Source organism: Aspergillus niger, assembly GCF_000002855.4.
Source record: "Aspergillus niger supercontig An18".
In the NCBI taxonomy this organism is placed as follows: Eukaryota; Fungi; Ascomycota; class Eurotiomycetes; order Eurotiales; family Aspergillaceae; genus Aspergillus; species Aspergillus niger.
Genome location: NT_166533.1, coordinates 445060 through 459734, shown reverse-complemented (window position 1 = coordinate 459734; position 14675 = coordinate 445060). Strand labels below are relative to the sequence as shown.

The 14675-nt window shown below is 50.7% G+C and overlaps 6 protein-coding genes across 6 annotated transcripts; 3 read left to right on the top strand and 3 right to left on the bottom strand.

Annotated features, from left to right (window-relative positions):
- Positions 1–621: 621 nt before the first annotated feature.
- An18g02240 (uncharacterized protein) lies at positions 622–3406 on the bottom strand (the record flags this gene model as incomplete). The annotated part of the gene is made up of 5 exons (XM_001398646.3): positions 622–877; positions 943–1092; positions 1152–1231; positions 1290–3185; positions 3263–3406. 5 exons carry the CDS (start codon positions 3404–3406, stop codon positions 622–624), a joined length of 2526 nt encoding a protein of 841 aa, XP_001398683.1.
- A 498-nt stretch (positions 3407–3904) lies between these two features.
- An18g02230 (uncharacterized protein) lies at positions 3905–6504 on the top strand (the record flags this gene model as incomplete). The annotated part of the gene is made up of 4 exons (XM_001398645.1): positions 3905–3922; positions 3982–4131; positions 4198–5878; positions 5948–6504. 4 exons carry the CDS (start codon positions 3905–3907, stop codon positions 6502–6504), a joined length of 2406 nt encoding a protein of 801 aa, XP_001398682.1.
- Positions 6505–7053: 549 nt separating this feature from the next.
- On the bottom strand, positions 7054–7824 carry An18g02220 (uncharacterized protein; the record flags this gene model as incomplete). The annotated part of the gene is made up of 3 exons (XM_059745639.1): positions 7054–7212; positions 7272–7651; positions 7740–7824. 3 exons carry the CDS (start codon positions 7822–7824, stop codon positions 7054–7056), a joined length of 624 nt encoding a protein of 207 aa, XP_059605025.1.
- A 506-nt stretch (positions 7825–8330) lies between these two features.
- An18g02210 (uncharacterized protein) lies at positions 8331–9305 on the top strand (the record flags this gene model as incomplete). Its single annotated transcript, XM_059745638.1, is given in 6 exon segments — positions 8331–8360; positions 8443–8496; positions 8559–8658; positions 8726–8905; positions 8992–9139; positions 9196–9305. Coding segments are annotated over 6 exon segments (622 nt in total), but the record flags the coding sequence as incomplete, so codon positions are not given.
- An 877-nt stretch (positions 9306–10182) lies between these two features.
- On the top strand, positions 10183–11859 carry An18g02200 (uncharacterized protein; the record flags this gene model as incomplete). Its single annotated transcript, XM_001398642.3, has 6 exons — positions 10183–10302; positions 10385–10744; positions 10809–10814; positions 10879–10951; positions 11017–11444; positions 11542–11859. The coding sequence occupies 6 exons, from the start codon at positions 10183–10185 to the stop codon at positions 11857–11859; spliced, it is 1305 nt and encodes a 434-aa protein (XP_001398679.1).
- A 672-nt stretch (positions 11860–12531) lies between these two features.
- An18g02190 (uncharacterized protein) lies at positions 12532–13887 on the bottom strand (the record flags this gene model as incomplete). Its single annotated transcript, XM_059745636.1, has 3 exons — positions 12532–12822; positions 12854–13585; positions 13642–13887. The coding sequence occupies 3 exons, from the start codon at positions 13885–13887 to the stop codon at positions 12532–12534; spliced, it is 1269 nt and encodes a 422-aa protein (XP_059605023.1).
- Between the last annotated feature and the right edge of the window lie 788 nt (positions 13888–14675).

Sequence of the window (14675 nt, the reverse complement as noted above, 5' to 3'; positions counted from 1 at the left end):
CCTCAAGTAGCTACAGGATGCGATGTAGAAAATACAATCCCTTAAGCAGCTCACATGCATAAACTATCTAATCTATCTGCGTAATCACTTCTAAAAGCTACTTGGGATCCATGCCAAGAAATTCGATGGGTAACAAGAATGTGTTACGACCTGATATGATATTGTAGATCGTGAAACGAGCCAATAAATAAAAAAAAGGGGAGAAGTTAATCTCCCGAAATAGTACAACTATGAGGGCTATACTAGGTTCCATGACCTTATAAATTACTAGGCATAGTATGACCCCGTTGCAACAGCGTCTGAAGTGACTCAGGTGTCATCCTTCAACTGCCGTGTTCTCTTGTTGGATAGTTAGTCGAGCCTAATGAGGAAAGGATGAGGTACGTAGTACTATTACTTAGTACTGGCCTAGAAGAAGCTGAGCCAAGGATAGACCGCTAAAATTACTGTACATACAATGATTTTGAATCGAGTATCATTCAGACAAACCCCCATTATATATCTATGCTTGGTAAACTTAGCTGGGCAAACTATTGTACTTGAGCAATAAGTGACAACTATCTATAATAAGGAATCTCTTTTTGTTTAAAGGAAAGAGAGGATGCTGAGAGAGAGGCAGTCTCAAAGTTTCGACCGTATCCCCTCTAACCGGAATTTGACATCCTTGAGCACTTTGCTTGTTGGCTTCCAGTCGTCGAATTGGCGTAGGAGTTCCATTGTCTCATCGTAAAGTTCGCGGCGGACGTATTCCTCTTCGAGAATTCCGCGCATCGCGAAGGGAAGGATGTACGGGTTTGCGGGGGCTGGTTGGGTGCGTTTGATGTGCAGATTGGCGCTGTGGATGGTGGATGTTTCGAGTGCGAATTCGATGGCCAGACTTGTTTCCATTAGTATTGTTGTTGGGGGGGTGGGGGAGATAGTGAGGCGGGAGGTGTAACGTACCGGTATACGGATGGGTCATCATAGAGACGGGAGTGCCCCTCTCCACTATATAGACTGCCTGCGAGGGGGGAGCTGAGCTCGCGGATGAGACCGTGGTCTGGGATGCCTAGGTTGCGAAGCTTGAGGACGAAGCCGACTAGGTGAGAGAGACTGCTTGAGGGTTAGAGGGCTTTTGGTTTGTCGGAAGGGACGGAGGTTGATTGGCTTACAAGCTTGGGGCGTGAACTCTGCCATCGACGAAGGCTGCGCGGTAGATGTATGGATGGGTTACGGGTGCGAAAAGGGACGACTAGAACCAGTGGTTAGTATATATGAGAAATAGTAGGGGGTGGTGTGTGGCACTTTACCTCAAGAGAAACTAGCTGATCATCAATGCTTCCAATGTATGATATCCGAATGCCAAAGTCGAGACAGGTTCTCAGCGCTGATTCATAATCTTTTGAGACTTGGCTGTAAGGCAAGGCGAACTCGAAGAGCTCTCCGGCTGAGCCACTGATCCAGCGAGATCTGAAGTCTGCGAAAGGACCCAGGTTGACACCTGCCATAGCACAGACGCCGACACGCGCTGCATTGAGACAGCCGAAGGATATCAACTTGGCGACCAGCATGATCGCAACAGGTACACCCTGACTATGGCAAGCCACCAGAATGAAATCAGCCTTTCTGATCTCCTCCATCCAATTGAGTAATAATTTCCACAGCAGGTCGACACGCTCAGCTATACGCCCCTCGCCTTCCAAAGCAATCTTTTCGATGTCGCATTTGTAGCCATGGTCGTCAGCCCAGGTATTTATGGCTTCCGCTGCCATGTTCGAGAATCGAATTGAGGTGCCTGTCGGTTGGCCGAGGACACTCCGGATTAACGGTGCAGGGAAATACCCATGTATCCCGATGGCCAATGCCCTTTTGATAGGGGGTGTATCCTTGACCATATGGACGTGTCTGCTGTTCAACTCTTTACCATAATGGAAGTATCGTCCTATTGTCTGCAAAAGACTGGGCTTTTCCTGCATAGCAAATGTCTCGTGAAACCTTGGTAAAACCTGATTGGGCAAGACTTTTCGCAATTGCTTTGAAGCCGCGGCTTCAGACGGTCCCGGTACCAGGTCATTGGGGCCTGCTTCTGGACGTAGTGTGGTTTTATCAGGTAATGCAGTGCTGCTCTTGTTATTCTTAAGCTTCACGCTTCCCTTTTTCGCAATCTCAGCCCTTGCTTCTGATTCCGGTTCGGCTTCAATGGTTGCTTTCTTCAAAGAGGCATCTGGCAAGATAGAGGCGCTAGCCACCTGAGAATCTTGTGGGCCCTCTTTATCAGGTCCCTTCGAAGACTCTTTGAACCAGAATGACCATCCAGAGGGCCTCGGGTCCTTCACAGGGGGTATCGTAGCGGGACTGCTTGCCCCTTGCGTATCTTGGTCTTGAGTTGGTGCAGGCTCCGTCTGCACGTCTTGCGTGGTTGGCTTATCCACTTCATCTGGAGGCTTGCTTGCAGGCTCTTCTGGCCCTTTTGTTGACGAACCGTACCACATTTGAAGCCAAGAACGTTTTAGAGTGTTCTGTGAATTATCATGCGCTTCATCAGGCTTATCCTGCTCCGGTCTATCTGGCTCCCTTTGCCCCTGATCCTCCGAGGTTGCCTGCTCTTCGTCTTTCAATACAGGGGGGTTCGCGGGCGATTCTTCACTGGGCTCCGGTGCACTGAGCTCTGGCACTGGGTCTGGCACCGGATCTTTTGGGGCAGGATTCTCGGTCGTTGACGGCGCATAGAACCATGAAAACCATCCACCCGTTTGGACAGTCGACGTTGGGTTTGCGTCAGCACTCTGCCGGTTATCATCTGTAGTAGACTCGGGAGCAGCACTCAATTGGCCCTTATCGGCGTCATCCGTAGCTATCACTGTCTCTTGGTCTTTCGATACTTCTTCCTCGGTCGGTTGCGTTGTTATGCCAGCCGGGCACGACTTAGCATCCTCTTCAGGGGTGAATGTAGTGCCATCAGAAGCTATGTTTATCTTCGTTGTCGCAGCATCGGCGGGAAGAGACCTGCTGGATGCGCCGACCTTCCGAGTAAGCTGGAGGGAGGGATTTCGAAATGATCTAGGGGAATCAAGCTGAGGAGTTGAGCGGGAAGTGAGTCGGGGTGCTAAGTTTTGAGCGGCGGAGATGCTCTCACGGGCAACCTCGGTAACGGGAGCCGCCTTGGATGCTCTGGAGACTGCCGGCCAGACAGCAGGATACCAACTCTGTGGTTTAAATGATACATTAGGTATACGGGACGGATGTAGACAAAGATACAGGGCTATTGAGAACCAAGACTCACCGCAGTGCTCCCCCTGTTCCTTGATTCTGCATGGTCTCCGCCTGCGGAAAGCGATGTAGCACCATCGTCGGACGCTGTAGGGGACTTGGAGTCCGCGCCGGGGGGGCTGGGCTTTACTCTCTTACGAGATCCCATCGACGGCATGAAAGCTTAAACAGTAACATCACCGAATGCGAGATGAGGTGCAGATCGAAGCATGGAAAAGCCTAAAGACCAAGTGAAAGGAGATGCTATGACGGGGGTAGGCCAGCAGACTAGCCACCAGCGATGGCAGCCGGAGGATCAGCGCGGGTCTTTGGTTGGTTATCAGCCAAATCGGGCCAGCATCACGCCTGACATCACGTCACATGCTCTCTGCTGACCGTCTTTGTTTGCCTCGCCGCCTCAGGCGGTGAACAGGTGTGGCTGGTGTGCTTGTGCTCCTGCACCGCCACATGCATCCGGGCTGGAAGGGGAAATTTTTATTTTTCGGGGCCGATGTGGAGAAGGCCAGGAAAGGATCCATCCAGGCCGCCGATAACTTTTTTTCCTGGATACATTCTCTTGTACCGCTCTCACCATTCCTACCCACTTGCATCCGCACTTCTTTGCTTAGCGGTTTCGGTTTTTCGTCGAGTGTGCCTCGACCTCCCATCTCTCAAGATGGCGATTCAGAAGAAGGTAATGCGGCATTGGTCTGGCTCGCGGCAATAGAAAACCCAGTACTGACAATGACTTAGCATGGTAAAGGTCGTTTGGATAAGTGGTATCGCCTGGCGAAGGAGAAGGGATACAGAGCGAGAGCTGCTTTCAAGCTGATCCAGCTGAACAAGAAGTATGGCTTTCTGGAGAAGAGCAAAGTCGTTCTCGATCTTTGCGCGGCACCCGGTGTGAGTACAACCCCTCAGTTTGATTTCTAACGCCCGGTCTGGTGGCTGACCATTCTCGCAACACAGTCGTGGTGTCAAGTTGCTGCAGAATGCATGCCCGCACAGAGTATCATCGTCGGTGTCGATCTTGCGCCTATTAAGCCGATTCCCCGAGTCATTACCTTCCAGAGCGATATCACGACCGAGAAGTGTCGCACAACAATCAGACAGCACCTGAAGCACTGGAAGGCTGATACCGTTCTTCACGATGGTGCCCCCAATGTCGGTACCGCATGGGTTCAGGATGCTTTCTCTCAGGCAGAGCTGGTGTTGCAGTCTTTGAAGTTGGCTACGGAGTTCTTGGCGGAAGGCGGTACATTCGTTACGAAGGTCTTCAGATCCAAGGACTACAATCCGCTTTTGTGGGTTTTCAAGCAACTTTTTGCATCCGTGGAGGCAACGAAACCCCCGTCTTCTCGAAATGTTTCCGCAGAAATCTTCGTTGTTTGTCGGAATTACAAGGCACCAAAGCGCATTGATCCGAAGTTCCTCGATCCTAAGCACGTCTTCGCAGAACTTGCGGACCCTACCCCCAACAATGAGGCTAAGGTGTTCAACCCGGAGAAGAAGAAGCGCAAGAGAGAGGGTTACGAAGAGGGCGATTATACGCAATTCAAGGAGATCCCAGTTACCGAGTTCATCAACACCACTGATCCGATTGCCATCCTGGGTTCATACAACAAACTCAGTTTTCAACAGTCACCAAGTGGCGACCTTGCTCTCGCCACACTGGAGAGACTGGAAGATACGACCGACGAGATCAAAGCCTGCTGTGAGGATCTCAAGGTTCTGGGTAAGAAGGAGTTCCGAAACCTGCTCAGGTGGCGACTGAAAGTGCGGGAGAAGTTTGGTCTCGCTGTGAAGAAGGGGGCCCAAACCAAGGAGGATGAGACTGAAGAAGTGGCGGAGGTCGCTCCCATGGATGATGAGCTGGCCATTCAAGAGGAGTTGATGCGCCTTCGTGAGAAGGAAACCTCAAAGCAAAAGAAAGAGCGCCGCAAGGAGAACGAGAGGAAGCGCAAGGAAATCGTCCGGTTACAGATGCACATGACGACCCCCATGGATATCGGAAAGGAGCAACTGGGACCTAATGGCGAGGATGCTACATTCTCGCTCAAGCGCGCCGAGAGAGGCGGAGTTAGGGACACCATTGCCGCCGGCCATGAAGCGTCGATTGAAAGTGATAGCGAGGACAGTGCTTCCGAGTCTGAGACCGAGGAGAGCGATGACGAGGAAGACCGTCTGGAGCGGGAACTTGACAACCTGTACGAGCAATACCAGGACCGCAAGGAAGACCGGGACACGAAGTTACGGGCAAAGAAGGCCAGGAAGGACTTCGAAGCCGACTCCTGGGACGGCTTTTCCGATTCTGACAAGGAAGAAGGTGAAGACTCCGATGATGAGGGTCTTGGAGTTAGCTCTGCCGTCGACAAAGCTCCCAAGTCAGCTTCCCTTTCCAACAGTGCCTCGCTATTCTTCGACCAAGATATATTCCAAGGCCTAGAAGACATTGACGATGTGGAGGACGAAGATGAGGAAGTGGAGGATGAAGATAGCGCCATCGAAGTTAAGGAGGATCGGCCTAAGGGCAAGGAGTCTGAAAAGAAAAAGGCAAAGGAATCGAAGAAACCTGTGCAGGCGATGGAAGACTCGGACGAAGAAGATCTTGAAGAGCTTGAGGATCCACGGAAAAAGAATGGACAGCTCGGTAAGTTCGCAGAATGCGGCATATCATTGCATTGTACCCTGGATAACTAATGCTGACTCTACTATGTAGATATCGATATCATCACTGCGGAAGCCATGGCACTCGCTCAGCAGATGGCCACTGGAGAGAAGAAGTCTCATGATGTGGTTGATGATGGCTTTAACCGATTTGCTTTCCGTGATAGTGATGGTCTCCCCGAGTGGTTCCTTGACGACGAGAACAAGCACAGTGTCCAGAACCGTCCTATCACCAAGGCGGCCGCAGCCGCAATCAAGGAGAAGATGCGCGCCATCAACGCTCGGCCCATCAAGAAGGTTATGGAAGCCAAGGGCCGCAAGAAGATGAAGGCCGCCCAGCGACTGGAGAAACTGCGCAAGAAGTCTGCACTTTTGGCAGATGACGAAGCTCTCAGCGAGCGTGATAAGTCGCAGGCCATTGCGAGGTTGATGAGCAGGGCTACCAAGAAGAAGCCCAAGCAGCAGGTGAAGTTGGTGGTTGCCAAGGGAAACAACAGGGGTATTTCTGGACGTCCTCGTGGTGTCAAGGGCAAGTACAAGATTGTGGATTCTCGTATGAAGAAGGATATCCGGGCTCAGAAGCGCCTTGCCAAGAAGAAGAAGAATTAGTGATGGGGCTTAGTTGTGGAACTCGAAGCGATCTTTTTCATCATTGTCCATGTATATACCCGGTTAACATTATAGATCTCTGTATCATATCCATGGTGAAAGGGGTACTACCTGTTATGGCAGACTGTAATGCGTTTCGATGGCCCGATGTAGTGCGGGATGGGTGGCCCTGGAGTCCTCTCTATTCTCTATTCTCCTAGATGAAGGTATGGCTTAGGACATGGATCTGTTTTCTCATTCAGGAATGCATATCAGCATATGGCAACACCGATCACACTGGCCAATATTCTGCTTATGACTACAGTACTAGTAGTGATACTATTCGCCTCTAAACTTAAGATGTAACACAGATGCATGGATATTTGTTAGATGATAGAACATAGTAAATAATGGCATTTCTTGAGAATCATAGCTTCTGCTCGTGTGCCTCTGACAGACACAGCATCATTCGGATATAATATGTATTCTACGAAAGTCTTATATATCGTTAGGCCATCCCGTACCAGGCGGGGGAAATCACGGTCCTGTCGGTTCGTCGTGTAGCCGTCTCTATGAGAACTCAGAGGCAGCGTTCATGGCTTCTGCTTCCCTACCCATTCTAGCCATCCAGCGATCAACGAGATCTTGGTTCTCTTTCTGCAGTCGGGATGACCGTTCTTCAGCCATATTCAGTTGAAGATTCAACGATGCCAGCTCGTCTTGGAAATCCTAAAGTGGTGTCAGCAACAGCAGAAGGAGTCACAAAAGGAGGTAACGGAGCAGCAAACCTCCAGTAGCTTTGCCTTCCCACGCAACTCTTCATCTCGATCCTTCAAACGTAGTTGAAGATGAGCAATCTCGGTTTCGAATAAGCGGATCCGTCTGCTATCCTGAGTGCTTCTCTTCCGCAGCTTCTCTAGGTCAGTGGTCATGCGTGTGAGCTGGTCCTGCAGTTCGGAGCGTGACCGCTGTGCCTCTGCCAGGTCTGCACGTGTTGCTAGGAGAGTCTCCTGTAAAGATGGGTCTTGTGCGCCTGCTCCTGTCGGCGTTTTGCTGGAGCGGGATGCTGAAGTGTCGGGTGGCACATGCTGCGCTTCAACCGGATCTGATCTCTGTGGGTTGCTAGCCGTTGCTCCTATGTGAACCGTGCGATCGGCCAGTTGGGTATCTAATGATTTTGGTCATAATAGTCAGAGAAGGGTCAGAATACTTCCGGGAATGTGAACTACCCCAGAAAGTGAGGGTGATCGACATACAAGCATCGTAGATAGCTATGCTGGCTTTCTCTCGTCGATCACGAGCCGCCAGCGCGGCGGAGTACTCCTCTTTCCAGTGGGCCATTTGATAGCAGTGATGATAAGGTGAGTCTATCTAGCGGACGGACGGCGGACCCCTCATATCATGGAGCCATGGTGATGCTCAGAGTCGCCGAGGTAGAGACGTATGGTTTAATGACACAAAAGCCCGCTATGTTTCTAAGGGACCAAGCAAGTTATACCACGGCGACATCAACCACCTGCACGCCATTGAAAGCGTGAGGGGAGCATGGGCTGCTTGTCACTGGCGGGTGGATGGGGCGCTGACCGCCATCTCCACCGCCCACGTCCGCGTGCATCATCGAAAGCCGCCGTCGCCGTTAGCTCGGCTCAGTTCACCGTCCAGGCCCAACCATCACTCTTCCTGTTTTGTTACTTGACAACAACTACCCGACTCGCTCGGTGTCTCTGCCAACAGACTGCATCCCTCGCTGTGCTGACGGGATTATATCGACCATCTCTTTGCTTTTCCCCCTCCTATAGACGTAGCTCGACTTGTCAATATACTCACAGCCCCCTCATATCTCCACCATGTCGTCACGGAAGAAGGTCTTGTTGAAGGTACCTCACCTCCCCGGTTCATGCAGGCCAAGCCGCTCTGAAGAATGCTTCAATTACTCACATAGCTTTCCGTATCTCTTAGGTTATCATTCTGGGTGATAGCGGCGTCGGTAAGACGAGTTTGATGAATCAATATGTCGGTGGCCTTATCTCCCAGCGATTCCTCGGATCCCCACTCACCCTCATCTCGCTCAACAGGTCAACAAAAAGTTCAGCGCAAGCTACAAGGCCACAATCGGAGCCGACTTTCTCACCAAGGAGGTTCTAGTTGATGATCGGCTGGTGACAATGCAGGCATGTTCTCACCCGCTTGCGCAGATGAACCGAGCGACTTTGGGAATTGGGAGTTAACCGTTTGTCAACAGATTTGGGACACTGCCGGACAAGAGCGATTCCAGTCCCTGGGCGTTGCATTCTATCGTGGTGCCGACTGCTGCGTTCTAGTCTACGATGTCAACAATTCCAAGAGTTTCGAGGCCCTTGACAGCTGGCGCGACGAGTTCCTAATCCAGGCTAGCCCTCGGGATCCTGAGAGCTTCCCTTTTGTAAGAGATTTTCTTTCTTTCAATCTAATCTGGCTTGGGCGCATGAGGTCTTAGGCTAGTAGACACGAGTACTGACTAGACTTTAGGTTGTGATTGGTAACAAGATCGATGTGGAAGAGAGCAAGCGGATGATCTCTTCGAAACGGGCTATGACGTTCTGCCAGTCGAAGGGCAACATCCCATACTTCGAAACAAGTGCCAAGGAAGCCGTCAACGTTGAGCAGGCTTTTGAAGGTTGGTTACTTATCCTGTCTACTCGATACAAATGCATAGCTAATCTCGCGACTCAGTTATCGCCCGGAGCGCTCTGGCACAAGAAGAGGCAGAAGAATTCAGTGGGGAGTTCAGCGACCCGATCAACATCCACCTTGATGGTGAGCGTGACGGGTGCGCTTGTTAATGACCCTTTTACTAGACATGCCTTGCGAACGATTCATATTTCTGCTTTAAGCCCGCTCCATTTTCACTGTACCCGCCTCCGAACGCTCCCAATTTTTGCTTGTCAGAGCACGTCAATGCCTCGTCCGAACTTTTGAGCTTGGAAGAGCGTAGCGGTTCTCTTGGGAACACCTACACTTATACAGTTATGGAGCTCCTCATGTGTTACGCTCCTTGTCTTGTGTTTGCCTGCCAATTCGCATGGGATATCCGTTGATGGTCTTGATTCTGCTTAATATTTTCCTCTTGCTTTTCTGGTACGAAGGTACTGTCATGTTCTGTAGGAGTCTGGAATACTACTGCTTATCTGCTGAAAGCTTGTACAGTATAGCCGACTAAGTAGGCAATTACCACACATCTAGTGTTGTATTACGCAAGACCTACATGCTTCATAGTCCAAATTCCCAATTAGAATCTGAGAAGCAAGGAGGACCTCGTTGGTCAAAGAACAAGTGGTATGGTGGAGAAGATCAGGATCGGCTAAGCGTCGCGTGCTTATCTCGGCGCATCTCGTGATGCTCGGCGTTATCAGCTCGGGTTACACCGCAGAGTCACTCCGCTCCCGGCTTCCCTCTCTCTTCCCCGGTGAATTCCCCCGACCTTGCTCCGTCCACGCCCCATTCTCTATTGCCTGCTGGAACAGGTGGTGCTTCCAACTTATACGGCCTTTTGTTTGCCCCCATGATCTACGACAGATCACTCGCGGTCCGGGGGGTCTAGTATACCTCGCATCGCGTGCGCCGGCGGGGAGATCTATAGAGCCTCGACTGACAGCGAGTTCATTCTCTTATCGCCCACTACTGACGGCCAGAGAAGGTACGTGGAAAGGTCTCGCAGCCATGGAAGCACCCGAGACCACAGAAGGCTCGGTTTTAGTCGGCGCCGCAAGACGAACATTGGGAATTTGCCTGTTGCTCGTCGTGGTATTTTTATGGACGGCCTCGAATTTCCTCGCCAGTGTATGTGCTTTGCTTCTCTCGACTCTTCACTCTATAATACATCCGGCACGGTGCTAATCTATTCTCTTTCTATGTACCACAGACGATATTCGCCGACGATACATACTCGAAGCCGTTTTTCGTGACGTACATCAACACCTCGATATTCATCCTTCCCCTCTTCACGATTCTCTTCCGTCGGCTCGTGAGATTATGGCGCGCAGGGAAACTCTACCGAATTCGCTCATTCAAAAGCCTATTGGAGCATCTTGATTCTCACGATACGAACGTCGAGGCACGGGGAATACTTAGTCACGATGCAAGTGGGGAGCATTGGCGCAGCGAAGACGAAGACCCTGAAACATGGGCTGCTGCTAGGTTCGATGCCGCATCCAGAGGCCAACAATCTAAGCTGGGATTAAAGGCGACAGCTAAATTGAGCTTCGAGTTCTGTCTGTTATGGGTAAGCATACGTCAACACTGAGTATCCATTTCGTATAAAATCTCAGAAAGCTAACGAGCACCAGTTCTCCGTAAGTACCAGCGATAAATAAAGCTATCCCTCCTTCTGCGGGGACCGGAAACTGAACCAACTAGGCAAACTACTTTGCAATGGCCTGTCTCCAATACACAACGGTAGGAAGCACCACAATCCTAACCTCAACAAGCGGTACGTTCGCCACCATCCCACCCTGCATCACCATTTCACCACCCAACACTAACCCCCAAATCCAGGAGTCTGGACCCTCATCTTCGGCGCCCTAATCGGGGTCGAGCGCTTTACCATCCGAAAGCTCATTGGAGTCATTGCCTCTTTAATCGGCATAATCCTCATCTCCCGCGTCGACATGTCAACCCCCGACAACCCCAGCAACAACAACAACAGTAGCAGCGGAAGCGGAAGTACCTTCCCCTCCAAAACCCCAGGCGAGATCGCCCTCGGCGACGCAATGGCCGCATTCAGCGCCATCCTATACGGTGTTTACACCATCGTGCTGAAAAAGCAAGTGGGGGACGAATCCCGCGTCAACATGCAACTATTCTTCGGATTAGTAGGACTATTCAACACGGTCCTCCTCTGGCCGGGCTTCATCATTCTTCACGTTCTCGGTATAGAAACTGTAGGAATGCCTGATACGGGAAGAGTCTGGACGATTATCTTGGTACGTTTTCTCCAACCGCCAACCCCTCCACACTAAACCCTTTCTCACACCAACTATACAATACCCTACCCAATAACTAATACCAACGCTAATGCAGGTAAACGCCCTCGCCTCCCTCGCCTCCGACATCGCCTGGGCGTACGCAATGCTTCTCACCACGCCACTAGTGGTAACAGTGGGACTAAGCTTGACGATCCCGCTCTCGCTGGTAGGCCAGATCGTGCTTCAGGGACAGTACGCGAGCGCGTTGTACTGGGCTGGGGCTACGGTGGTGTTCTTGTCGTTTTTGGTGGTCAATCAGGAGAGTCGGGAAGTGGATGGGGAGGGGCCTGTGGTGGTTGGGAGAGGAGGGGCTGGTAGTGGGTATGAGGCTATTCCGGGGGATCGTGGTAATGCTTATGGAAGGGATAGATGATAAGTACTCCTTACCTACTATGGAGGTGTTAGTTCGTTAGAGAGGTAGGAGGTGAGGGACTTGCTTTACTACTATTTTCTACTGGGGGTGTGTTTGTGTGATGGTTGGGATGTGAAAAACATCTAGCTAGAATGGGACTAAATAAGAAAGATAAGATGAGAATGTTATCATTCTGATAGTTAAACTAGAAATGACAAAATGTGCTGATGCTTGAAGCACGTAGAGCATTATTGGTACTAAATAGGATTACATGACCACAGCGACACAAGGAGTGCCATGTGGGACGAATGGAAGTGAGAAGAAATACATGAAGAACAAGGCTGGAAAATCCGCACCACTTCTCATGTCATCCAGGACAATTGAGCAATACGCGAGACTAACCCAACTCGTAACATGCCTTACTCGCTCGGGTCTCAACATCTCGTACAACCAGTTAAAGAAAATCACAAGACATTAAGACAGTATCATGAAGAACATTGGGTATGTATCATCAAACAAGCGCAAGTGTGAAATAATAGAATACCTGCAAGTATGGAAACAACAAAGGAGAGTAGTCGGGTAAGAAGTGAAGTAGACTAGCCAGAATCCAAGTGAAATCAAGAAAACTTCAAGGAGTGTATAGAAGGGGCGGAATCCGAAAGGCTCCGGGATATGTTATACAGTGGATATCTTTTAACGGAGGCCTGCTGCTCCGGGCGCAGGCTCCAGTTTCTTGCGGGCGACGAGAATACTCTTCAAAGCACCTAGCCACTTTGCAAGAGATTCTTCATCAGGCGCACATAGTCGATACGACTTCTCTTCTGCGATGATTTGGAGACAGAAATGTTTTGAACGTGACATAGGATCGACTTCAGCAGCGTCAATCACCTGTGCCATGGGAATGACTTTGACGGCAGAGTATTCCTTGAGGATCGGATGGTCAGTCATGCAAGCTTGCCCAAAGGGTATAGATAGAATGGGATGCTAGGGAACAGCACAATAACCAAATCCATACCTGTTCATCTTTGTAGAAACCAAGGCTTTTCGGGCGCAGCACAACCCACAGTCGCTTCCATTGGCGCATAGATCCCTTGATTTTGAGGCACTGAAGATACCCATTGCATACAACTCTCTCCGGGTCACGTAGGACTGCGGACTCGTTGCGCGGTATTGAGGAATGCCCGTCGCTGTGAACTGATGCAGGTTGGTTCTGAATGGAAGGCGAAGTCATGCGAACGCCGTTGTTGCTCCCAGGCCCATCGGACCATTCCGAATATGACGTGATGTCATTGCCCGAGTGATCATGAGGCGAGGCAAAACGCCTCGAATGGTAAGTAGGTGACAATGAATCCCCGACTTCCGGCGAGCTTGGTCTTCCGCGCTGATCAAAATCGGAGTGATCAGTGGTGTCATAGATGCGGCGCTTGTTGTTCCCGGCGGTGTCGCTATTCTTTGATAAGGCGAGGAAGGCCTCTTCGTCTTCATCCATGCGGGTTTCTGATCGGATATGTCTAATCCAGTCTTCGGCATCTTTTTCTGAAGACGACTGGAAACGATAATTCTTTGAAGGAGAGAAAACGCCAAATACGTACTGTCGGTTGGATCGGGGCGACCTGACCGACGCAACTGCCGTGACCTCAGACAATGTGATAGAGGCTCGGAGCCTTGTAGCCTCCTCATCCTTGTATACCGACAAAAGGTTGGGACGTAAAACGAGATACGCAGGTTTCCAGGAGGCCCTAAATGCCTAGTTCGACAGAGTTAGTTCTAGACCGGGCTTGGCTGAAGGCGCAAATGACTAACATGTTTGTGCTTCACGCGACGAAACACCTTCCCAGTCTTCAGGACCCGATCGAATTCAAAGCTTCCATTTTCATTGACAGGCGAGAAAGTGTCCAAGTTGACGTGACCGCTGCGATAGTGAGCGGATTGATTATTCGGGACTAGAAGCGCCGACGTCTGAACGGTGCCATCGGGTAGCTGGATCGCGGGAGCCTTGGGATTCCCTTCTGCAACCGGTGCGTATGATGTGGGAATTGGTTGACTCATGATTATAAGAAGCTCGTACTAGTATCCAAGATCTGTGTCGAAAATAACTGTCGTGTGCAAGTGGAGTTCGAACGGCGCGCGAGCGGGGAGAAGGAGTGTATAGCGCTATCTATACCGGCTGGACGGCACACCGGGACGGCGTCCACTTTTTAAGACACTGTAACGAGAATAGATCGATATATAGTGAGTGGTAGTGGTCGGCAAGATTAGAAGAAGGTAGGCAGAAGTATTCGCCAAGTAGTATCTGGCTGCTGACGATTAGAGTCGGTCGCGGCCGACAGGGTCATGGAGGCTGTGCCGAAAGGAGTGGTGAGCGGGTGGGAAGCGACGACGGGGGAGAAACGAGGGAATGCGATGAAGTAACGGAGCGTTCGCCGTGACGACAACCAGTAAGTAGGTTCACACAGAATAGAGAAGTAGCATGACTCTAGTAAAGGCGCGAATCCCTCACCAAACGGATCCCAAGGGTCGGAGAAGAAAAAGGGGATCCTTTCGGGGACGAAGAGAGATGAGGAGAGAGGGGGCGGAGGTAAGTTCTTTTTTTAATTTTCCCAATTCAACGGGACGCATGGACGTTTTTTTGTTTTGGAGATCATCTGGGTTTAGTCCCGTTGGAAGCTGGAACCTCGACCCTCGACCGGCTTTCTCCCCTGCCGTTTCACCTTCGCGCCTTCTGCCATCCTTTTCGTCGCATTGACTGGTTTCTTCCCCCCCTTCCTTGACTGCAAAACTCCCTTTATGAAACCCTTTGTTGATTCAGTTTGAAGGGAAGGGGGAAGGGGGAGGAA